At 41.4% G+C, this 25,972-nt stretch overlaps 2 protein-coding genes across 3 annotated transcripts in view; both read right to left on the reverse strand.

Annotated features, from left to right (window-relative positions):
• The window catches only part of LOC147885756 (GDT1-like protein 1, chloroplastic), a 135,568-nt gene extending 120,312 nt beyond the window's left edge, over positions 1-15,256 (reverse strand). For both annotated transcript variants that reach the window (XM_087396921.1, XM_087396922.1), the window contains exons 1-3: positions 14,813-15,256; positions 1,993-2,310; positions 636-689 (exon numbers count right to left, since the gene is read on the reverse strand). In XM_087396921.1, the coding sequence (XP_087253047.1) occupies positions 636-689; positions 1,993-2,310; positions 14,813-14,995 (555 nt within the window). In that variant the 5' untranslated portion in view covers positions 14,996-15,256. The remainder of the gene's footprint in view (positions 1-635; positions 690-1,992; positions 2,311-14,812) is intronic.
• On the reverse strand, positions 6,627-8,412 carry LOC147885757 (uncharacterized). Its single transcript, XM_087396978.1, has 3 exons — positions 7,676-8,412; positions 7,217-7,532; positions 6,627-7,097 (listed from the first exon to the last, which is right to left on the reverse strand). The coding sequence occupies exons 1-3, from the start codon at positions 8,347-8,349 to the stop codon at positions 6,627-6,629; spliced, it is 1,461 nt and encodes a 486-aa protein (XP_087253104.1). The 5' UTR covers positions 8,350-8,412.
• Positions 15,257-25,972: the final 10,716 nt, after the last annotated feature.

Raw genomic sequence — 25,972 nt, forward strand, 5'->3', positions numbered from 1 at the left:
TAGAATAGGAACCAAATACCTATGCTATCATTGTTTCTTCATTGGTGGAAGATAATGAGATAAATGTTGAGAGACAAGTGCACGCATATAGAGCCAAGAATTTGACTTATGGTGGATGCACTAGAGATGCTAGAGATGCTTCTCTACTCAATGCATCCTCTTAATTCTTTGTTTTTCTTGTCTAACATTCTTGGTATGAGGAAACTCCCCTGACGCCTATATGTATATGGGACCAGCTCCCCTGATGCATATATGTATATGGGATTAGCTCTTGCTTCCCATGGCTTATCCCACCCTAGGTATTTGAAAGTGTTGTGCTTTCCATGGCCGATCATCCACATCGCCCAGCCTAAAGTGTGCTCTAGAACCTGTAGAATCTGTTAATTGATACCTTCACTCCACATTAATGCTGATGCGACCCAATCATATAAAAACTCCAAGAGAAAATCCAGCAGATATTTAAAATCAGATTCACCTATTACACACATTGCTTGCACTAAATGGTACATAACCCACAAGGGATATGAAAACCAATTCCCTAGGAAAAAAGGGCATATTATTAATGTCAAACTTCAAAGGCTCAATACATTATCAGTGACAGTATCAGTAAAGGATCAAGGAAAAAGAGAGCATACCGCAATAAAAAAGGTCTTGTCACCTATTTCTGAGAAAAATATGAGTAAAAATGCCTGCCATCAAGTAATCCAAAAATGAGAAGTGTAAACCCTAATCTTAAAACATAAGATTAATGTAAATTTGCAAAAAATATGACTGAGGCAAGCAACAAAGAAAACATATGACTGAGGCAATTGCAATCAAAAGATAATCATCATTTCTTCTAATAGTAAGGATTAGCTCAAATCTGTGCAGTAATAAATGCAGAAGGTAACGAATATTTAAAACTCACGGGCGAGGTGGTAAGATTTTAACTGTGCAATGTCAGACAAATTAGTACTCTTATGGCGTTGACATAACATATAAGACCTGCACTTCGGGGTGAGTAAGATCAAAATACGACTGAGGCAATTGCAATCAAAAGATAAGTATCATTTCTTCTAAAAAGTAAGGATTATCTCAATGTGTGCAGTAGCAAATGCAGAAGGCATCCAATATTTAAAACTCAGAAGCAAGAAATAAGATTTTAATTGTGCAATGTCAGACAAGGTAGTACTATAATAGCACTGACATATAAGACCTGCACTCCAGTACGAAGTAAGGTATACATAACAAAAACATGAAAGCGAATGGTTTTGTATGATTCAAGGAAGGTAAAGGATCTAAGGGTGCATAGGTGAAAGAATGCATTTTTAGTGATAGAGGAATGGGTTGCAATGCTGAATAGTACAATTAAGGGCATATTGAATGGCATCACAAGACCATTGAAAGAATTGAAGCCTACTTATATAACATCAAACCATGGAAATTGTGTGATTGGAAGGTGAAGCAAAAGGACGTGATAAAGGTTTTTGATCAAATGGAAAACCTTTTATGCAGTTAGAGATTAAATATTTCAAAGTGCAAAAGTTCATAACAAAAGAAAAAAGGATACCCCATGAGAACATAGTTAATTGTATCTAAGAAAAATAGCAACTTTAGCAAATGTGTCACAGTAGCACCTTAAAAGAGAGACAGCACAAGAAATTCCCAGGGATCCAGCAGATACCTAAAAGTGAAAGATGCATGAAACCAAAGGGGATGAAGTTTTTAAACATTGCAATTTAACCTTACAACTTTTACAGGCAATCATTTTGGTTAATCGTATCTAAGGCAAATAGCCAATTCAGCAAATTTGTCATAGTAGCACTTTAAAAGAGAGGCAGCACAAGAATTTGCCATGGATCCAGCAGATAACTAAAAGTGAAATATCCATGAAACCAAAGGGGATGAAGTTTTTAAAAATGCACTTTAACCTTACAGCTTTTACAGGCAATCATGTTGGGTGTATAAACAGGAAACTGTTGCTGACTGTCAAAATGTGACAGAGGCACTTACTGATACGAAGCCATTCTTTATGTCACCCACATCACCAAGCCAGCTTGCAGTCTCCTCGAGACGTGCTACTTCTGTTCCTGCCCATGCTTGAGGACATACAACCAATCCAACAAACATGAAATTTAACACCACAGCTGTCAGGTTTCTTGAGTTCCATGATAAAGGAAGCACATCCTGGTGTTGATATCGCTCGTTTGTTTGCACGTGGAACTGCTCATTTGCAGCAGCATCCATGATGTGGGTATTTTCTTCAACTTCTAACGTTGCTTTGTTAGCTTGTCTTGAAACCCGATCACAATAGGTCTGTAAGTAATCTTCCTGAAACAAATAACATCAAACTTACAGGGGAGACAAAAACATACAAATCCTCATTCCAAGGTGAAATTTGAAATTCAAGAGTACCAAATATACGCACAAGCTATGTCAAATGGACATGCTTAAGGAAGAAACAAATTGGCTTCCTGAAAAACCGGCGGTCCAATTAGCACAAGCACTAGACAAAGGAACCTATCCTCCGAAACATTACAAGATGGGTTACATTAAGAAGAGGAAAAACAAGAAAATTCCTCAGCAATACAAGTAATATTAGGGTTGGAAACTTATTATTTCTTGACAAGAAAATGGAAAATAATTTGACACAATACATCACGGACATCTCCTTCTGTCTTCCATTATATCCTGGTGTTCGCCCTTTATAATGTTGCTTCCCCTTTACTCATCTTTCACATCCTGCTTACCTTCACAGAGTCAACCTGCTTGTCACCGATCCTGTGTACCATAACATCATTCAGTTTGCAATGACCTTGTGGCAGCCTTAGGCCTTGTCCCATCTGAGTGCCATCACCATTCAATCTTTGCTTCTATCATGCTCTGTTCCACCTCACTTAGCTGCCCATCTTGGCCTTCATCATATTCTTTCTACCTCCCTCTTTATCTCTATTCATCCTGTCCTTAATAATCTCTTGCCCAATTCCTTCTTCCGTCTGCCTGCCGCATGCTTCTGGTAGTTCGTCTAATCTGCCCACCTTCACCTTTATCCTTTGGCTTCTGTTAGTTTCCCTTAACTTGTCTGCCTCTACCCTTATCCTTTTGGTTATACCTGCCACAGCCTTGTACACCTCTTAGGCTTAGGGCTTCGTGTATATGTAGAGTTTGGGTTCAGTGTCAGCAGCTCCCACATTTTAGCCAATGATTTGGATTTTCAGTTTGCAGCAAGAATGCATTATGCGGGTGTATTTGATTCTACTTGGCATCATAGTCCAGCGTGAGTCTCCACCCTGTTTTCTTTCATGGTATCAGAGAAAGGTGCTTGCTAGACCTGTGAAACCCATGAGAAGTCTTCTAGCATGCAGGGGCGCACACATCTAGAGTTAGAGTACTTGAGCTCATTGATGGCTCCCCTTGTGTAGATCCGTAGCAGAGTTGCAAAACAACAAATTGCATAAGAAATTGAAGTCCCGGAAGCTGCAAGATGGCCTTAGTAACTGAGAAACACAAGTAGAGTCCGCAGGCGGATCCTCAGAAAAGTCTTCTTTCTATGATGAGGAGAGGTACATGAGTTCATGCTGCACCAACATTGGACTTTTCAAATGAATTGCATCAATTGTCTAAATTATCCTCATGAAGGAGGCATGCTGGGCATTCGTCCCCCACAACTTGACCTAATTCTATGCGAAAGAAACCCTTCACCTCAAAAGGGAGTGGTGCAGTGGGAGGCAACCTGCTTGAAACTCTAAAAGATGTGATGATAAAGTTTGGACGGTCAGTTGCCATTAGATTTACAAAAGAAAAGAGAATAGGGGCACGTACCGACCAGCTCATTTGCTGCACATAAAAACTAAGTGCAAAGGGATGCAAGCAAGGGTGCTTGAAACCTGTACTTAAAGTACAGAGAAATTCAGAAGAAAAGAAAGTGAGACAAAGATAAAAGATAAATCCATAACTCATAACAAAAGAAAAGGGAGTATACATGCAAAATGTTAAGACTAGAGACCTAATTGCTTGAACCTCTCACAAGCAGATAAATCTAGGAAACTCTTCCAAACACTTATAGATGCACACACAACTGAAACATCACTCAGAGGATGTAGAACAGAGAGAAGGAGAAATCAGTCCATATTGATCCATAGCTGTGGGAAAATGTGCTCACAAAAGAGCTGAACAGTTCTAGCAGAGGTGCTGGGCAAAAGCAGCAATAAGATGATCACGATGCTAAGTTCTCAGAGATAGAAAGGTTCTACACACCCCTCAGGTCCATCTGGAGGGCTGAACCCTGCCCCAGCTGAGTCCGAGGAATACCCAACTGGGTCTGCCAGATCTGCCAACTGTATACACCCAAATTTTGCTCCTATTTGGACTGCGATCTGTTGCTGCTGAAGTCGCCTACTGCCAGGCCTATAAATAGGCCCTGGCAATGCAGTCTTCTGGCTGTCCTGCTGCCTTCCTGCCACGCATACTTGCTGCAGATTGCAATCCTATAGCACCTGTTACGGATACAGACAGTATTCTGAGCAAAAGGTAAACCTGCCCTCCCTAGTCTCTTGAACCCTTGTCCTCCACATATGGGGGACCCACAGATGGGTCAGCGACTTTTCTTACCACCCGCTCTCAATGACTCAACCACGGGCCAATACCCATGCATCGAATGAGGTGCTACAGTTGGTCTCTTGGAAGAGCCTTTGTGAACACATCTAAGCTGGAGTTCGGACAGTACATTAACTCCACGATCTCATTAATGATGAGCTCTTGGATAAATTGGTGATGGACCATGATGCGCTTCATCTGTGCATGAAACTCAGCATTCTTGGCAATGGCTATGCAACTCTAATTGTCACACAAGATCACCATTGCATCCTGCTGAAGAAAATCCATATCCTTCCAAATCCATCTGACTGCTGGCTGTTTCTCTCAGCCATGAAATGGCCCCTAATGCAACAATGAAACAGTAGCCTCCAGTCTAGCATCTGGTGTCCCACAATCACCTGCACAATCCGAGTCACGGAAACCTCCCAACTCCAACCCTGTGCTGTAAGTAATACTGTATGTGCTAGTACCCTCAGGTACCTCAGCAATCGTAATTTTGAAGAAAACTGAAAGAGTATACCAATGGCAAAAGAAATGCCTGGCCAAGTATTAATTAGATAAAGCAAACTGCCTACAAACTTTTAATACCTGCTGGCATCTACAGTTGGCCTGAAGCTGAGTGCCGAGGATACAACCTAGTTGGTTCCATCAGCATTACTACCTCCTTGCAGTCCTCGACTTGGAACTGCTTCAGAATCTCACACCTTGGCGGTTTTGGTACTTCTTGCTCAAACTCTCACTCCTCTGACTCTATGTCCTTTTCCTTCTGCTTGATAACCAATGTGGGTGTCCGTGGGGGTGCCTCTAGAGCTTCATGTGCTATGTCCTCTAGCTTGGGCTCCATCTCCTCAAAGACAACATCACGACTGATGAGGATCTGCCACTTGCCTGGGTCAAAGAGCTCCTTGCAATACCCAATAAATATGCACTTTCGGCTCCTTTCTTTCTTTCATCCTTATGCACATGAACAAATGCATTAGAACTGAAAACTTTCAAGTGTGAAATGACAAGTTTCTTACCATAGTAAGCTTCATGAAGGGCCTCTGGAACTGCCTTTGTCCTCATCCTAGGATGTGTATGGCTGCATCAACCGCCTCACCACAGTAGCCTTAGGAAGGTTCTTCCCCCTCATCATTGTCAATCCCATTTCCACAATTACCCGGTTCTTCCCCTCCACAATCCCATTCTGCTGGGATGTGCAGGCTGCAGTAAGCTATCTTTTGATTCCATTCTTTTACAGAAAGCATCGAAAGCTTCTGAAGTTAGTTCTCCCACCCTGTTAGTGCGGAATGTCTTTACAACTTTCCCTAACTCCTTCTCTACCTTGACTTTCCATTACTTGAATTTGTCAAAAGATTGAGACAATTAGCCAGCCAGAAAACACAAATCATGCTACAATCATAAATAAAAGACAAAAAGGAGCAAGAATCTGCAAATGAATACGTTGGCATTGGTTCGCATATGTTGGACTATACCAACTCTAGTGGAGCTTTGGCCCTTGATGTGGCCTCCTTCCATAGTTGCCAGGAGTTTCTGAAACGGGAGGTTTCAAACGGGTTTCATACGTTTGAAACGGGTTTCGAAAAATGAATGAAACGGGTTTCATTCGGAATGTGAAAATATGTGCATTCATACCTAGGGTATGCATCATGCCATATACAAAAATGTGCAAATAAAGATTGTAAGTGACTCCATAGTGCATACATGATACAAAAAACATACATACAAGTATAAGCACCAAACATACTGAATCCTGATCATACAATTTTACAAAAAGCTAGTCCTCAATGATCATACATTATACATATTAGAGTACTCAAAGATCATCTTCACACATACATACTAAATGATCATACATATTGATAATTGAATCTTGATCATACTGATCACACATACTGAATACTGATAATAATAAAAACTAGAGTCATCAATGAACCTCCCAAGACCTCCATGGTGATGGACCATGAAGGTAAAAAGGTCAAACTACAACAATAATTCAAAGTACTATCTATCAATAATCAGTCACAAGTGACAAAGTCACAAATCAAAAGTCAAGCCTCATCATCAATGTCAGCTTCTTCCTCCTCAACCAAATCCATGTCCTCATCAGCCTCCTCCTCACTGCTACTGGAACTCCAAGAAGACTCATAAAAAGCATCCTCATGAGATGTAGGTGCAATTGAAGTACTGGCACCAACTGCCTGGGAGGATCGGGTGTGGTGAGATGAAGCCGTGATCTCCTCATATAACATGGCGTAGATATCCCTCTCCTCAGGTGGAATCACTGGCATCTCCTTGCACTTTGTGATGTCGACTTTGTAGGGATTCATCTGCCGAGGCTCAATGGGGTAGTTCGTTTGCTCGAGCAATCGTAGATTGCAGTGGCAAAAGACCAACCTCTCCAATTGCACAGTGGACAATCTGTTCCTCTTCTTGGTATGGAATAAGGCCCATGTACTCCAGTTTTTCTCACAAGGTCCAGAGCTACAGTCTTGTGAGAGAACTCGCATCGCTATGCGTCTCTGAAAAAAAACAAGGGACATTATCAGACTTTACAGTTTAGTAGCAGCTTCCAATTGCTGAGCTATACCCACATGTTTTCAAGTAATAAGAAAGTATTGCCTCTAGGGTTAAGTATTACCAAGTGGGGTGCCTCAATGCCATATTTTTCCCACCAAGAAACTGCTGCTAGCTGAGTCTCCTCTCTCTGTGCATTGCGTGATCCAAAAACACCGCTTCGGTTGCGGAAAAGAAGACGCTCATCCTCCAGCTTCAAAAGCAGATCATCATCATCTCCCACGATCTTGCTCATATAAGCTGACCACCCGTCCTCTAATTCTCTATCGACATATTGCTGCTCATTTCTCCATAGAGGATGAAGGATATGAGCAACAGTATGGATTGGCCTATTAAACCAATCCCAACGCGTGTTCCAGATCTGCTTAAGGTCTTCAATCCTTCATAAGAAATTATGAATCAAAGGCAAGACCAATAATGTTTAGAAAAAATGAAAACATAGATTAAAAGGAATTCTAAGCATGCCACTTTGCTAATTGGAAAAATGCTAAACTTCAAAGGATGACTCATGAGTACGGGATACCTGTCTGCAGATAGGTGAGTACACGCATCAAGGGCTTCCCCCACTTTGTCCATGAACTCATAGAGAAGCCCAATGGTGCTCCCCTCCATATCTGTCAATCGGAGAACGCTGTACATGGGGTTCATTGTCTTCACTAGAGCTGCAGCCTCCTCCCACCACGCATCTCTCATGACCATGTGGCTGAAACCAATTGCTTTGGGCTCATTCCTATCCCCCCATTGCTGCCAATCATGGCAAACAACTGTACGCAGCAAGCCATGCCGCACTTGAACAACCCTCTCCAACATTACGAACATATAAGCAAACTGTGTCTTTGAGGGCTTTAAAAGTTCGAGGTCACTATTTTCCCTGAACATGCTCAAGACCTTGGGTCTTTTGGTTACAAAATTTACCAAGCTCAAAGCTTTAGAAAATATATGAGAAACCCAAGGCAACTTTGCCATGTCCTCAATGGCAAGATCCAAACTATGAGAAGCACATGGTGTCCAAACAATAGTGGGAAACTCATCCTCAAGCATCCTTCCCATGGACACACAATTGGAGCCATTATCTGTGATCACCTGCACCACATTTGCTACACCAATCTCAAGAATAGCTGTGCGCAAATGAGACCATATATATGCACCTGTCACCACTGTCCCTGAAGCTGATGCATCTATAGCACGAAGGAACATAGTTCCTTTGCAAGAGGAAACTAGAATGTTGTAGACATTTCTTTTCCTCACATCCGACCAGCCATCACATAGCAAGGTGCAACCATACTTCTACCATGTTCTCTTCAGAGGCTCTAGCTCTCTCATCAATGCTTATTTCTTATGGCGAAGCTCTTTTGTACGCAATGTCTCATAGCTCGGACCCTCCCACTCACACCCAATACGCAAGATAGCTCGCATAGTAGACTTCCAACGGGCGGTTCGAGTAATATTGAAAGACAATGCACATTGCACAAACAACTTTGTTACCTCTCTAGTTGCCTCCTTCATAGCTGCCTTTTGCATGGCTGCCTTCATATCTCCTCGCTTAAACACGGGAAGGGCACTTCTTTTAGCTGTGGGCGTGGAGCCTGAAGACTGCGACATCTGCAAAATGTCATTCTCCTCCCTCATTGATGCTGGAATAGCTGAGATATTTAATTCAAGCTCATCCCATGCATTGACTCTATCAATTGGAATCCCTAGCATTTTAGCTTTCTAGGCCTTCAAGCCATCATACACCTCCTTTGGCACACGAGAACAAGGGCCAATACCAAAGCCCTTTGTTCGAGAAAAGTGAGCCTGCAATCTTTGAAATGTCCCATGATGCGGCTCAGCACAAAAGTTGCAGGTCCACTTGCTTGTGCCACTCTTATCATAGTGTGCACCAATGGAATTGAAGGTGACATTGCTCCACAACGCACTACCTTTTTGAGGCATCTTCTTGCTTGCAAAAAGCGATGTAGAACAACAAAAGTAATTGCAGCTTTCCAGCCTACATCATGCATGCAATTGAAAGCAGATGAATCAAGAGAGGAGCGTTAGAACTTAGATTTCAGAAACATCAGAAAGTTCAAAGAGCAGATTTCAGCCTGCATGAAAGGATGCAGCGCCAAATTCAAGAAGAAGGGTAGACTGTAGAAACTTGAAAGGACGATTGAATGCACATTGGGGATGATTGGGGGCACAAACCTCGAGAAGGAGCAAGAGGGAGCGTACGGGCTGCACGGACGGAGCTACGAGAGTACAGAGTGCACGGGTACGGCGAAATGCGTGAAATCGCATTTTTGCCCTCTTTTGAACCCTATCCAAAATTTGAGGCTTTATGAAACGTGTTTCATACGTATGAAACGTTTGCACGTTTCATACGCATTTCATATGCAACTATGCCTCCTTCAAGAGTATATACCTAGATGAATCCAGGAACATTCCCAAACTCATCCTCTAAAAACACAACATAGTGCAATTTCAATCTCATGATAGTCACTCATAAGGTCGAAAACCATGAACTCCATCACGCGTAGCAGGGACTAGCTACTATGAGATCCCAACTGACGTCATCAACGCCCAACAGTGGATGTAAACCACAGTATAAAAATATGCTCTTACAAATACAAATCCACACACCCACACATACTTGAGCATCCATTTATACGAAGTCTTCATACTAAGTTCACTCCGGAGGTGAAGGGCAAACTCAGCCATGACGAAGGCTAGCACTAAAGGAGAAGGGTAATCAAAAAGTAGTCCAAAATCTCTTCATTCAAGCTACAACTGCTTGTGAAGTCTAAACAAATTCATTTTAGTACCTCCCAAACAAGCATCTAAATCTAGTTTCCTAGATTTATCTGCTGTGTGGGAGGTTCAAGTAATTAGGCCTCTATTTCTAACATGGTATCAGAACCATCAGTGGAACTCATGTATTCAACTTGAAGGAGGGAGTCCCTTTAAGCTCAAAGGCAACCCTTACTCAAGTGAGGTGTGAGTACTTGTTTGGTTGCTACAGCAAGACCCCTTTTTGTGTTCTCCGTAATTTCAGAAGCTATCCCATTCCAAACTTTGGAGATGTCCCATGTCGAAGGTCAAGATCCGGAGCCACTTTGCAACTAGGAAGCTCTGCAAGATTAACAATAGGAGGAGGTCCGGAGCCTGAGGACATCAAGGATGCTTCAGGAAAGGCAACTGTGTCTATAGATCCAGACAAGGTTGAAACATGGGAGGACAAAGGCACCTAAGCCCTTGCAATGATGATGGGGACAAACGGATTCCGTGAAAGACTTGTACGAGACAACTAACACATCTAGGATCCTATCCCTCCAGAATTAGTTGTTCAACATGCACATGGAGGAAGGGGATTAAGTACATGACCATCTCATGTAGGTGAAGGCGGTGAAAGATCAACCCGCGGCAGTCGCCCACAAAGTGGACCCAAGCCAGGTAGCATTGCTTGTTCTTGCGATGATTCTAAGGAGTTTCAAGAGCTTAATTTCTATTGTGATAGCAGGAGAGAGGACCAGGCCTCTGACATCAAAGAACTTGGTCGTTGCTGCTGCAGGAAGACACTTGGGAGAGAATGTATGAGAACTGCGACACAACAATGCTAGCAAAAGAAAAGGGCAACACGAGCAAGGGTAAGTTCAAAGAAGAATCCAAGGGCAACAGGGCGGATAATGCAGAAAAGAAAAAGAGGTGTTTCTACTGCGAGAAACCCAGCCACTTCACAAAAGACTGCAGGAAAATGAAGGTAGATCAGAAGAGGAAGAGGGAGGCCAAGACCAAGGAACAAACCAAGTCTGAAGCAGCCAATGTGGCGATAAGGAGAGTTGTTCGTGGTGATTGAGCATTGCTCTGCACATGGGTTGATTGAAAGCAAACACGACTAGTATGTTGATAGTGGGGCATTACGACACATGTTGAATAAGAAAGGTTGGTTCAAACCCATGGAGCTAGCACATCCAGACTCGGAGGGGATTGTGGGAGACAACTAGACATGCCTTATGCATAGGGAGTATTCCATTCATCATAGACTCGAGAGCTGAGAAGGTAATCTTCGATGTGCTCTATGTTCATAGTCTTTGTAAAAACGTACTTTCTGTGAGTCACATGACAAGAAACATGATACTCTATGTTCCCGATCTTTGCAAAAACTTACTTTCTAGAGGAGATGATAGAAACAAGATGAAGGAGTTTGACAATCAAGAAGTCATGGTTAGAGGAGTTGAAGAAGACGGATTGTATCGGGGCAATGCATTGGTAGTTCATGATGACAAAGATAGCTCCAGACTATGGCATGAGAGGTTTGGTCACATCAAGTATGTGTGGGTGTGTGGATTTGTATGTGTGAGAGCATACTTTAATACTATGATCTACAACCACTATTGGCGCTGATGACGTCAGTGGGGATGTCATAGTAGCTAGTCCCTGCTATCCGTGATGGAGTTTATGGTTTTCAATCTTATGAGTGACTATCGTGAGATTGAAACTGCACTATGTTGTGTTTTTAGAGGATGAGTTTAGGAATGTTCCTGGATTCATCTAGGTATATGGTACCTTGTCAGAGATGCAAAAAGAGGGGATAGTGGATGGGATTCCAATGATAGCAAGGGCAGAAGGAGTCTGCAAGGCTTGCTTGGAGGGCAACCAATATTGTGAACTACTCCTGAAGGTATTGCAGCCTGCTAGTATTGCGATAATTCTTTCTATCTTAAATGGTGCGTTGCCCTATCAGCTCTGTCCAAACGCCTATAGATGCACATACAACTGAAACCTCACTCAAAAAAAGTACAGCAGAGAAGAGAAGGAGAACTCGGTCTTAATTCATCCACAGATGTGTGGAAAAGAGATGAACACTTCCGGCAGAGATGCTAGGCAAAAACAGCAATCAGAGATGATTGTGCTGCTAAGTCCTCAGAGATAGAAAGGTTCTACACACTCCTCAGGTCCACGCTGCCTGCTTGGACAAGGCTTCAGTGTTGCTGTAGAGTATGCTGAGATAGGAGCCTATTTATAGGCACTGTGGAGGACTGAACCCTGGCCCAAACTAGCCAACTGAGTCTATACAAATACTGAACTGGCTCTCCCCGATCTGCCGACTGTATCTGCCCAACGTTTGCTCCTGTTTGGACTGTCATCTGTTGCTGCTGAAGTCGCCTACTGCCAGGCTAATATATAGGCCCTGGCAGTGCAGCTTTCGGCTGTCCTGCTGCCATGCTGGCACGCATACCTGCTGCAGATCCATGTCAATCCTATAGCACCTGTTACTGATGCAGACAGCCCCCTGAGCAGGTGCACAACTCTGTGCTCCATGTAAACCTACCCTCCATAGTCTCCTAACCACTGGGCTCGCAGGTGGGTCAATGAGTTTTCTAACACAAAACCTGACAAAAAAAAACAAAAAAAGAGAAGAGAAAAAGAGAAGCATATAGAGATGAAGGGGAGTAGAGAGAAATTCAAAAGGAATGAAAGTGAGACAAAGATAAAGACAAAGCCATAAGTAGGTAAGAAAAGAAAGGGGAGTAAACATGCAAACAAAGTTGACAAAGAAAGAAAGAAAGAAAGTTTATTTCTATGCAAGACCGATGGGTCTATGAGACTAGTAGAAAACCTGATACAACAAGCAAAAAGGGTGGAGCTACTAAACGAGTGTCATCACCCATGCTGAATGCTAAGTCCTAAGTAGTACATAGTCATATCATCGGCAGTGACATCATCATCAACCTCATCATCGTCATCATCATCATAATCACAATCCTCATCATCACGTCGATCAATCCACATCACCAGGGCATGCTGGCTCTAGCCAGTACAATGAGGCCACGTAGGGTGTAAATGTCAAGGGGGGTAGTGAGGGGGCGGGGTCGTGCTGAAGCATAGCCAGTGATGGAGTGTTGATGACTATCTGTGGGCGTTGTCCGTCTCGATCTCTTGGCAATGGTTCCGCACCTAACCAAGGCTACTGTAATACTCGTGGGTCATGTCCCAAGTCTGAACAAGGATGGGAGGTCACCCAGTGTGATCTGCATGTCCTGCCGCTGCCGAGTATGTCCTGCCTCAGGCTACGGATCCCTACTACGTCTGCCATCGGTGACTATGTGGTCCGTACGATCTAACAGGAAGAACTCCGGGATCCTGCTCTGAGAAGAGTCGAGCGGTATATCCAAGGCCCGTCTGTGTATCCTAAGTAAGTTCTCTCTATGCCAAACTGCCTCATGAATGAAAGCAGCGAGGCATCCCTAGTCTGAATACGAAAGGAGTCTGGAGAGGGGCCCAAAGCCGTCTCTAAAGAGACAATGATAGCGACCAGGGATCTGAGTGCAAAGTGCTCCTCTGACTCAACCTCCTACCGATCGCATAGTGAACATAGGCGGCACTCCCTGGGTACCCCCTCAGCTCGTCCGCTCTCAAACTCGAAACTGCCCGATGGGGATCCGCAATGAGTGAGGTAAGTGAATCCGAGTATACTCTGGTGGGACAATGAAGCCCTTCTCAGAGATGCGAAGGCAATCATCTCTGTAGAAGCTGAGCGTCACTTGAAGCTCTCTCGGCTCCAACCAGGTCAGAAGAAGAGGGAGTATGTGAATGAAAACATACCTATTACGTTTACAAGCGTTTGTTTGCAGCTGGAAAAGCTGGGTATATATGTAGAGATAAGGATTTGATATGCGAGAGCATAACTACACAGGTGAAGGACTCATAAGTGCATAAAGATGAACTGAAATCAAAGAAGGGTCGAACACTTCAGAAAGTCCTTGTAAAAGTAGACAGCAGTCAAGACAAGCAGCCTGGAAAAAGAGAAGGAAGAAAAGGCTCACAGTCAAATCCCAGACAAAAGAAAAGGAACAAAAGAGATTCACAACTAAGGGCAGGAAGAGTTTCAGAACGCTTCAGATGATCTGGCGATCCCATCTTCTTAATAAAGTTCTCAGGAGCAATAATGTTCTTGTTCCTCTGGTCACTATGTGTTGGCTTCTGTAATTATTGAGTCATTCATTGGCCTTCTCCTAGCTAGTCGCGACATAGGTCTCCAAACCTTTCTCCCACTTGCACAACTACCCACCGCCACCACATTTGCTGATCTCATTGATCCTAGCATCATAAGGCCCCAAGTGGAACTTAGGAACATGAAGGAGTTTTTTTTCTATACAGCAATAGATGAGACTCTCCAGGCTGTCTCAGCGTGCTGGGTAACCGTCTGTAGGTTCACTTTACAACGTCCCAATTGCAAACCTGGCTAATTTGTCTTTTTGCCCTTTCTAAGCATGTCATACTTAGCCATAGTGTGCTTTTTCCCATTTTCTTTTGTCTTTTCAAGGTTCATTCAACCATTTTTTTGGCTTTGCCACTTTTTGTAATTCCAGGAAAAGGGAAGTTCTATTGCTCACAGAATTTTGGTCCAGAAGATTCGATTGCATGAAGCTTCATTATCCAGAAAAACATGAGTCAGAACGATCCTCTAGAATCTAGTAGGTACAACCTACCCCACAACAAGACATATGACCTATCTAGAGTTAGAAAACTTTGAGCAGATCTAGAGGACTAATGTACAACGCATAAATGAGTTGTCGGGAAAACAAGTCTGGCATGACATTAGGAGGAACAAGACTAATCAATCGAATGATCTAGCGCGCCAACGTAAAACATAAGAATTATAGACGGCAATGCTAACCTCTGTGAGCGCAGAACAGCTCCACCCAGAGCTTCTCCAGCATCCAGTTAGAAGGCCACTCACAGCCTTACACCTACGAAGCTTTCCATGACGACAAAAAGGACTATAATTTAAGCCAGAATGTGCGGTCCAAACTCGGCGGAGCTGGCCACTGGAAGGAAAGGGTACTGCGAGCGCCTGCATGTTGTTCGTTCTCGCCAAGCAAGTGACACAAGACCACCTTGAAGTCCAATGCTAGAGGCTAGAGCTGGAGGCGCTCTCTTTAAGGTGTACTAATGGAAGGCATTTTTCAAATTGAAATCTCTGCATGTAATTGATTGAGTGATCGATTGCAGAGCTAGACTCCTGTCTGAGCTCGATATCGATAAGTTGATTTCAAAGCTCGATATCGAGAAATTTTTCAAAGCTGAGGAAACGACTGTTCAGTCGTTACAATGAGGGAGGTACGAGTGACTTACTGGAAGGAGCAAGCCTTGACACGTGGCATGATTTATTTCACATCTTATCTTTTGGCAGCTTCTCACTCTTTTTATTGGCATGTCATCCCTCAGGCACAGCCATAGCGTTTGTTTTGGGTTCCCTTCGAGCCTGTTTCCATGGGCAGCGGCACGATGCCCGCGTCTCTCTCGGCATTTGCCTGAGAGCTTTGGTGGCGACATGAAAGCTACAATGTTTTCGGTTTACACACTGTGTGGCGCAGCTCTGAGCTCCTTGCTTCATTGAATGCTGGAGCGTGTGAAAAGGATCTCTCGAGCAATGCCATTCATTGTTCACAGAAAACGTGCAAACTATATACAATGAACTTGCAACATTTTCATTTTCACCCATAAAAATTATTTTCTCAATTTTGTGAAATATGCAAAATTTCAGGCAGTTCAGTTATATTTTAGCTGAAAACTCAGCAATTGTGAACATTGATCCCATTGGCTCCATGTCACAATCAAAGCACAGAGCACCCGGATGGCCAAATGGGCCTTACAAATTTTCTTGGATTCAATCGTGCACTGAATGCTCTGTACGCCACCGCCACTCATTCAAAAATCGTTCGTGGGAACCAAATATTTGCTACTTCTGACATTCGAATGCCATGGAAACGGCTCATTATGGGAATTGTGCAAGGGCCTTAAATAAATGCTATCATAGAAGGATAACCTGAGAGGGTATTTAAGGGTTATCATAATCTAAGGGTGAGGTTGTCACATCTCCTTTGGCACGCCTAGTGAAACTTTCACCTTGTTGGCATGCCAATGCCAAAGGCAAATTGTTTTGGGTTCTCTTATTATGGGAATTGTGCAAGGGCCTTAAAAGAATGCTCTGATTGTCATAATCTATTGTCACATCTCATGACTTTTGCCAAGCCTAGTGAAATCACCTTTGTTATTTTCTAATATTTTGTTTCTTAAATCCATGCTCAATCCATGTGGCTTCCTCTCCACCCTCCCAACGACCCCACATTATGCCTTTGAAGTGGTACTTGAAGCAAGATGTGTACCATAGCCACGAGTTTGGATGGACATATTAAGCAAGTAGTTTTTTCTCCAAATAATTATATGAAGTACAAAACCTAATGGAATATTAAGCACCTAGTGGCTTCCTCTCCACCCTCCCAATGACCCCACATTATGCCTTTGAAATGGTACTTGAAGTAGGATGTGTACCATAGCCACGGGTTTGGATTGACATATTAAGCAAGTAGTTTTTTCTCCAAAGAATTATATTAAGTATAAAGCCCAATGGAATATTAAGCACCTAGTTTTCTCTCCAAAGGATTATAGCCATGGGGATATTAAGCAAGTAGTTTTTTCTCCAAAGAATTATAGAATTTCCTTTTACGTACAAAACTCAATCAAAAATTAAACATTGATTATAACAACATTCATGTGCAACAATTGCATTGAATTGTGCATTTTTTAAAAGCAATAAAACCACTATCTTTTAATCAAATAAAAGAGAGAGAATGCCCGATGTAAAAATTCATTAAACACGTGTGAGCAAGTACACATTTAAAATGCCCCACATTTAAAATTTTACATTCTTTTTATAATTGTTTACCCCTCTTCTGTACGTATACATGTTGTAATTTTAATTTAAAGATCCCCTCCTTACATGTACATCTCATAGTTGTATTAGATAGCTAATTTTTAAACCCCCTCCTGTTCGTAAATGGCTCGTAAGTCCCCCGACTTTTAAAATCCCCTTTCATGAACAAACTTGCTACCTTACATGTTTATAGAATGAATACAGAATGTCTATCTTCTAACATCTAAACTAAATAGAGAATAATTCTCACAATGCAATGTGAGGTAACTGTTAGTGTAACAAGTTTTTTAATGGCCAAATGGGCTCCAATAGTGATTGCTAGTGGTCACTTCTGGATCAAGGTCATGGTTTGGAAGATCCTAAGTGTAGGATTATGGTTTGAGCACAATCTACAACGATGTGGCAAATCACTTCAAAAACTATGATGCATGCCTATGAAAATGAAGGCCAAACTTCCAAGATTGAATTACGTTTGCAACTGACATACCCATGGGAGCCATTCCAGAAGTGAGGATTGGACTTCGTTGGTCTGTTCAGCATGGCAACATATTCGATGAGAAATAAGTATATCATGGTGGCAGTTGGACAAAGTCCAAATGGGCCAAAGTGAAAGCCCTCAAGAACAACACAACCTATAACACAACAAGGTTCTTGTATGAGAAATGTCATTTGTTAATTCAGGTGTCCAAAATCATGTCTAACTAAGGGGTTCACTTCATCAATTTGGTTACCGATGTGATGATGAAAGAATTCCTCATTTAGCAGTGGTAGTTACTTTGGATCTCATAGTATAGAAGTGTCTAAAACCAAAGTTCTTTTCCAACTCAATCTCCTCCTCACCACATAAACTGTAGATGAGACCCTCTTTGGGTATTCCCTCAACCATCACTCTCAATGCAAAGTCTATGTGGATCGAGATAGATCAATGAAGCCCTTTGTTAAAATCTCCCAGCAATGGTCTTTGTAGAAGCTGGGTTTCATAGGAAGCTCATTAGGTGCGAAACAAGTCTTGACTGAGTCTTGACTGTGTGTAAGAGATCCTCTTGGATAGTGTGGTTCACCTCATGATATGGGAATGGGATCAAGGGGGCCTCAATGTTATACTGAAAGGGGCATAATTTGTCCCTAGACTCTCAAATTATCTACATGTACATGCATACCAACACCTCTGGTCACCCTCACTTGCAAAAGCCATAGATGAAGATAGGGCCAACCATGGTCTACATCATCGTCTAATGCAAGAGCCATATCCCTAACATAGTATTGATATGTGGTAACATGGAATTTGTAATGGGTTGCCCAAGAGATAGTGCCAAAACGTTTGTGCATTGTGCACCATCCCTAGGGCTTCTAATTTGGTGGTTGAATAGTTCATCTCCACTAATGAGTACATTTGGTTCATGTAGTAGATTGGGAAATCCAAGTTCTCTTTGGGTTTACTAAGATAGACCCAATTTCCATCCGTGATACATCCACATGCACATGGAGGATCTAATCTCAATAAGGTTTTTAGAGGATAAATGCCTTGATTGCTGAAGACGTTTTGGCAACTGTATGGTGGTATGGGGGAATGCATTGATGCAACCTTTGTTTAGATTTGACATATGACAGCACACCCTGGTTGTACTTGATTTGATTTCCAATATCTAGGCATCTGCCCCTGAGGAGGGCCGAGTGGAATAGAAGTCTTTTGAAGAGTATCCCTGTACATAGTCCCCTAGGATTCTTTGCACACCTTTTCTAATTTGGGTAACCATGCTATACTTAGCTAGTTTCCCTTCTTTATGTGTGTGCATGTGCCCTCTAGCTCAGCTATATCATCTCCCACTGAACCCGACTAATGGACACACACATTAATTATTTTATGACCTTGTTTCCTAAGCTTGATCCTTTATGAGCATACTAAGCCCGCCGATCCTTTATGTGTTTATTATAGCAAATCTATTCTGAATTGTGCTAAACTTTTCCCAAGTAGATCCTGTTGAACTTTTCCCAATGGGCTTGTCCTTCCACTTAACTAAACATTCATGTTTGATGGAATGCCTAGTTCTTTTCTAGAAATGTTTTCTGAATTGTGCTAAACTTTTCCCAAGTAGATCCTTGTTTGGGCTTGTCCTTCCACTTAACTAAACATTCACATTTGATGGAATGCCTTGTTCTTGAAAATGAAATCCAAAAATCTCTCTTGATGTGTGCTTAACTTTTCCCAAGTAGAGCCTTAATGTACGAAAATGCATGAATAATATGTTATGCCTCATTGACTAATGTATTATGCCTCACAGAATGATTCATCTATGTAAAGTAGTGCATTTCAATATTCTTGTGTTTCTTTGAATGATGAATGAATGCAATGCCAGTAGTAGTAAAGCCACTACTGCTAGTAGTCCATTTGGTTTTCAAGTAACTGTAACCGGAACGTTTTCATCATAATTGTGTGCATCATTTTGTGAAAAAGCATTCATGTATGTAAATCACACAAAAAGGGTATGAAAATATGTTACCCTTGTGGCTTGGAGGTGGAGAGGTCATCGAGGCTTGGAAGATGTGGAGACAAAGGATGCAGAGCTCATAGTGGCATTGGTGTCTATCCTAGCCTCACCCATGGTTGACCTCAAGCTCTCCAATCTACACACCACTAGCTCACTCTCAGAGGAGTGGTAGGAATATGTAAGGTTGCTAGCAGAAGGGAAACATAAAGAGGAGGAGCTTTTTGATGTTGGAGGATGCCATTTGAATATTTAAGAGGATGTGTTTGGTTTGTGAGGATGTGTTCATAGATAGGACATGGATACCAAAGTTATCCAAGTTTTGAGTAAAGGCTCGTGCAACTTTTAGATGTGGCACAAATGCAAATCAAGGAATCACTAGAGAAGTCGCAAAAGGTGTCCAGTGATTTATAGAAGTTGGGCTGCCATGTTTCTCAAAAATTTCCATCCAAATCCAATGTTAAAAGTAGACCATGACTTCTTAATACTAAATTTCTCAAATACTTCCATAAAGATCGATTTCGGTGAAATAAAATAAAAAAGTTTATTAACGAAAAGGAGATGAATAAACCTTTTTTATTTTCTTTTACTTCTATTGAGCAAAGATAAATCATTGGCTTTTTTAGAGGGGTTTTAGAGATAAATCTTACCTGCTCATCATGATTGTTGAACTCCAGTGCTTTAGAAGTCTTGCCAAAGTCTTCCAAACCACAAACGAGGTTTCTTGGTGGAACTCTTCATGGTAGAAGGAGTCATCGTAAGTCGTTTGAGATCCTTGTTTTTTTCTTGAAGGAGTATAGCTTCAATAGTGTTGGTTGCTGGAGTATTGATGAGTCAAGGCAGAAGTGGGGAATTCAGAGTGAAAATAGCTAGGTTATGAGCAGCCTCTAGCATAAAATTGTGAAACCAGAAATACAAAAAGAGTGCAGTTCTGATCTCTGAGGGGAAAGAGGCAACCAAGCCGATGAAGGCATACACCAAAGCAGGCCCAGAGGTAAAGGGAAAAAAGCGAGACAAGTTCTGCGACACAAACCATAAGAGATGATACAACTAGATAATGGAAGAAGAACAAGCAGAATTGGGGTCAGATGTTTTGTATTGGCACTTGAGAAAGGGTCTATAGGTATTTCAACAAATTTTCATGAACTTTTTAGGTTCCCAAAGTTTGTCTTGATTGATGGGTCCCTTAGTTCTGGCAATCAGGGTATTACTAGAGCATTTAGAAGGATCTAGATCAGAGAGCTTGATTTTTGGGATGTCAAAGAAAAAGTCATTAGACAATAGATGTTTGGATTGGATGGCCAATGTTTTGCAATGATCAATCACCTCCACTGAGAAACTGGAGAAGAGAGCTAAGGAAGAGATTGAGAAAGGGGCTCTGTGATTGATGACTTCAAAATCCCAAAGCTTATGCTCCAATATGATGGAATCCAGTTCAAGTTGACAATGAGGAAGGAGGGGGATAGCACTGGAAAAGTTCGTGGAAATGACTTTTTGAGGGGGAAGAGAGGAAGAAGAGGACCCAAAATTCAAGGAGGAAAACGCTTCTTTCTCACTATGGTCAAGGAGGTCAAAGTCTAGTAGCAGGTTAACAATGCTCTATTTCTAGAGGAACATCTAGAATACCATTGAGAAGGAAGAGTTTATTAACAATCGAAGGTAGGGTAGAGAAGTAATAATTCAGATCCGAAGTGTCTTGGGCATCAATCAAAGGAAGGGATGAAAGTAACTTGTTGAAGGCTTCCAGGAAATCCAATTGGTCTTTTTTTGGAAAGAATGAGAATTGCAATCCAGCCATTTACGGAGGCAATGGTAAAAGTAGAATGGGATTTCTTAAAGGAAGCCTTCTTTTCAATGTCCAAGAGCTTCTTGTGGAAGTCTGGTCCCTTAAAGCAAGAGAGGATACATTGAGTACCCAAAGGAGGAATCGGGATATTAGGTGAAGTAGCAGTATACCCAAGTTTAACAAGGGATGGAATCCATTGGTTCTGTTAAAACCCAAACATAGTTAGTCCCAAAAGAGATAAGAAGTGCACAACATCCATACTTAGAACACGCAAACAAAACCTAACAGTTCAACAAGTAAATCAAAGCATTTTTCACCATCAACAAATCATTCCACAATGAGGAATCAACTATATTGTACTAGCTCAACCAAGGGCTAGTTGGGAAATAAGAGTGTGTGTTCAAATTGAATACTCCCATCAAAATAGAACCATATAGTTAATTCCATCATTAGGATGAAGTGAATTAAAAGTTAATAAATATTTCTAGTGAAATAGAAGCTAGCCTTTTACATTCATAGATTCGATTGAAATGGTATTCAATCAGGAAATATTTTCATGCAAAGCCTCAGATGTGGGATAACATACTTGTCCATCATAACCAATTTTTGAATATAAAATTTAAATGATGAATCCTTTCAGAAATTCGAGATCCGAGGTTGGGGTCAACTTACCTGCCACCATCCAAGAGAAACTAAGTGCTAGAACATCATAGCTTCAATGGGGTAGACAAGTAATGCATGTTTACTCCGGCTTGTTATTGCTTTTACCAAAGAACAAACTACCTTCTAGATTCAAAAGTTGCCAATGAACTGTGTATGAAATAAAATGTGTGTAAGAGTAGGGATTAGCATATTTGTAAAGGCTTCTCCTTGGGAGGGTAATCGTTGCACTAATTATGTCACATCATTGTGTCTAGCAACCCTATGTAAGAAAAAGACATGCAATTATCTTAAAATTTGAAATGTATGAAAGCATATAGGCAATTAAGAACTATAGGAATAAAACTTCTAATATTAAGAACTATAGGAATAAAACTAGAGGAGCAAGAGATGATGTTAAATATTACATTAAAAAAGTTCATATAAAGGAAATGCCCTATGTCCTAAGGGGATGTGAGAAATTCCAATGAATAGATATAACTCATTAATTAAATCCCGAACCAAAGTTTAAGGTACATTTTAATAAGCCAAGTATTTCATAGGCAAAGGAACATTCAAAACATCTCTTAGGATTCTAGAAGTGAATAGAGTCCAAGGAAATTTCAAGAAGGAAAAAGAAGAAGGGTTTTATGGTCAAAGAGACTAGCGGAATTAGGTAGAAAAGAATAGCTTAAACAAGTAACAAGCAGGGGAAAGTCGATAGAAGAGTTAGAATAATCAAGAAAGAAAGAAATTAGTAAAAAATGAAAATTGCACATGCAAAAATTGCTCATACATATATAAATACATAAGTAACACATGTAAATATAGGAGTACATATATGTGTTGACATATTAATAAATAATTAAAACAATGGGGGCATAAGGTAAACACAAATCGTAATTGATGACTAATAAGTGAAGGAATCACCATGGAAATGTATACATCTATACTCATTCTAGAAGGGGGGAGAGATAGAGGATGAGAAGATTGAAGAAACCAATTTATTCCATATTTAAATTTCGCAAGGCAAATTGTAGAGATATTAAAGAAATAATTATTTGAGCAATTATATATGTATGCATAACCAAGAGAACCAAAAAATAGGTCTACAAGAACTAAAAAACTTTTTAAATAAAACTAGATAGTAATATAGTAGCAAAAATGGCAATGTATATGCATGCTTAATAACTAAAAAATCAAAGGCCAACAAGTGCTATGTCCTAAGAGATACCTATCAATAAAATTATGTAGGGTAAAGACCATCTATGGGTGACTAAGGGCATTTCAACAAGTCAATAGAGAGATTAATCAATAATTAATTACGCCTTAAAGAGCCCAAAATAAATAACTGGCACAAACAAAAGCAAGATATTGATGCCTCAGTACTCAAGCTCAGCAATGAATTATAAGGTAAATTTTGTTAAGAGGGAGCCCAAAAACTAGTGTAAAGCATGCTCCAGAGACAATACAAGAGTAAACGCCATCTCACATTGCCCAGAATGGTCGAGGTAAGTAGCATCCACAACGACAGCTATTGTTCCATTCAAGGGTCTAGAAATATAACCAAGTCAGCCACAAACCAAGTCATGTACGTAGACCAATACTTGCTTAAGTAAGCATGCATATATAGTAATGGATTTTAGGGCATAGTAGTGCGAAGATGAGCACGACAAGACATATGCAAAGCATTATCATGCATAATATTGACAACGGGAAGCTAAGGTAAAACCAAGCACCAAGGATGCCCAAAGGAGGCAGCTAGTCAACTAGAGCGCGTGCTAATAAAAAACACATCGGTTTCCCACCTAAAGGTCCAAAAGTAGCTACAGCTTAGGGTAGAGGGAAAAGTGATGACTGTCACGGAAATGCATAGGTATTAATTGTCATCCATGGTGAAGAGCGTGGAACCAAAATGAAACCTACAAGGTGGGAGTAAGTAAAGCAAAGAAACCCTTAGTGGTGTGAAGGCCAGTTGCTCAAGAAGAGATCATTACTCATGCTGGTGCTTAGTATAATTCCACCAGGATAACTTGGGTCATTGAAAATATTATGGGAGGCTAGGAAGTGAAGACGCATTAACAATCATTGTAAGCCCAGACACTAGGTTGCCACATATCCTTAATGACATGAAATATGCATCAAGATGGATACTCATACCAACGCGCGGGCTGGCAATGTTAAAGATCCAAAGCCGGGATGACCACAGGTGAATAGCACAAAAGGAGCAAGAGCCACCACCAGATATATCATTTTGACGTGGAAGGGAAGTACGTAGTGTGTAGCAACAAACTTGCTATTAAAGAAGGAGAAGTCTGGGATATTCATGTGGAACATGAGAGAGACTAATCAGCAAACACTACCACACTGTAGCATGGGCATCCAAGAGGACAAAGCAAACGAGAGTGGGGAAAACACTACCAAAATGCAATAAATGCACTAATTGTGAACCACACAATAACAATCACCCACTATAACCAAACTGCCATCACCCACAAAACAAACAGAAGATGGAAGCAAACAGCTATAAGAGATGAAAACATAAACTCGTATCTTGAAGTTATTATGCCTTCGTTATCATAAGTTTGAGCAAGGAAGAAGCCACGAGATACTCCAAATCAAACCCATCCACAAATGAAACCAGTGACTCGAAAGATATACAAGCAAGCACACCATAGCCATGTACATGTGGACTCAGATGTACCATGCATACCGTGAAATCCAAGAGCTTTAGGAGATGTAGAATAATGCAAAGCATAGAAATCATAGAAGCACAAACCATGAACAGAGTGGCTAGTGCAAAAAAAGGAAGCCACTTACCTGCGACCCTGCCATCACATTGTGTTGGTTTGAGGAGGAGGCAATCGTTACCCCAAAAAGCCCAGAGATCTAAAGTTGCTAGTAGCAAACACGCAAAGGAAGCAATTCTAGTTAGAATGGTAAGGTTGGTTAGGAAAGGAAAGCCAGAGGGAAGGAGAGGACCAAGGGTGGTGACAATGAGGTGGCTGCCACCAACATCCAACTGATACCCATTGTCATAGCAATGTACAACTAATTTCAAGGAGATTTTACGTGTCTATCATGGTGCCAAGCCTAATCTAAACCCACCATCACAAGTAGCAAGGTCCCTAAATAATTTAGTAAAGTAATAATACATGTATACGTAAATAACTATTTATGTGACAACCAACATACTATATAACCCTAGAATTACAAGATACACAACTCACCAATGAAAGAAACTACTAATATACATAGGTGTTATGACATAGTGTGTAATTTAAATCAATTCTAAATTGGGTTTAACCATAAAAAGGAAACCAATTTTCACAAATAAATGCTCATATGAGGAGTATCAAAGATTAGTTATAACATTTGAGTTTAATTCAACCACCACCATATATGTCATTTTGCATGTGATATTGAATCTCAATGTGTTTTGTGCGAGTGTGGAACACAGGGTTCTTTGCAATTGCCATGCACCTCTAATTGTCACATGATAACTGCGTAGGCTTGTTCTGCACTGCACCCATGTCCCCTAAAATCCTCCTCAACCACACTGCCTCACATGAAGCAAAACATGCCGATTGTACTCAGCCTCGGTAGAAGAAAGAGCAACTGTAGGTTGCTTCTTGCTGACCCATGACACAGCTCCAGATCCAAGTGAGAAACAGTAACCTGTCACTGATCTCCTATTGTCCATGTTTCCTGCCCAATCCGAGTCACAGAATCTGGTCAAGATGTTGCCCTTGGTATAGGTGATGCCATAATCAAGTGTGCCTTTAATGTATTTCAGCACCTGCGTCCCTGCCCTCCAATGGTTCTCCCGGGGCTTATTGGAAAACCTGCTTAGTACACCAGTCACAAAGCTGATGTCCGCCGACTGTGTTGCACAAGTAAATCAAGCTGCCCACAAGCCTTCTGTAAGCCTTCTGTACTTCGCTTCGTCCACCACTGGTGATGAATCCTTGTTTGAGAGCTTCACATCAACCTCCATAGAGGTGCCAATTGTCTTGCACTCAGCCATGCCAAATGCCTTCAATATCTCTCCAGCATACTTCAGCTGTGAGATGAAGATATGTTTTGGCTCTTGCCAAACTTCAATCCCCAAACAGAAATGCATCAGTCCGAGGTCTGTCATTTCAAACTCTCTTCCTAGCAAATGCTTTGTCTGCGAGATCTTCTCTTCATGGTTCCCTGTTATGACAA

The sequence above is a fragment of the Dipteris shenzhenensis genome, chromosome 25 (genome assembly GCF_047967505.1).
Source record: "Dipteris shenzhenensis isolate YYH24624 ecotype China chromosome 25, Dip_SZ_1.0, whole genome shotgun sequence".
NCBI lineage: Eukaryota > Viridiplantae > Streptophyta > Polypodiopsida > Gleicheniales > Dipteridaceae > Dipteris > Dipteris shenzhenensis.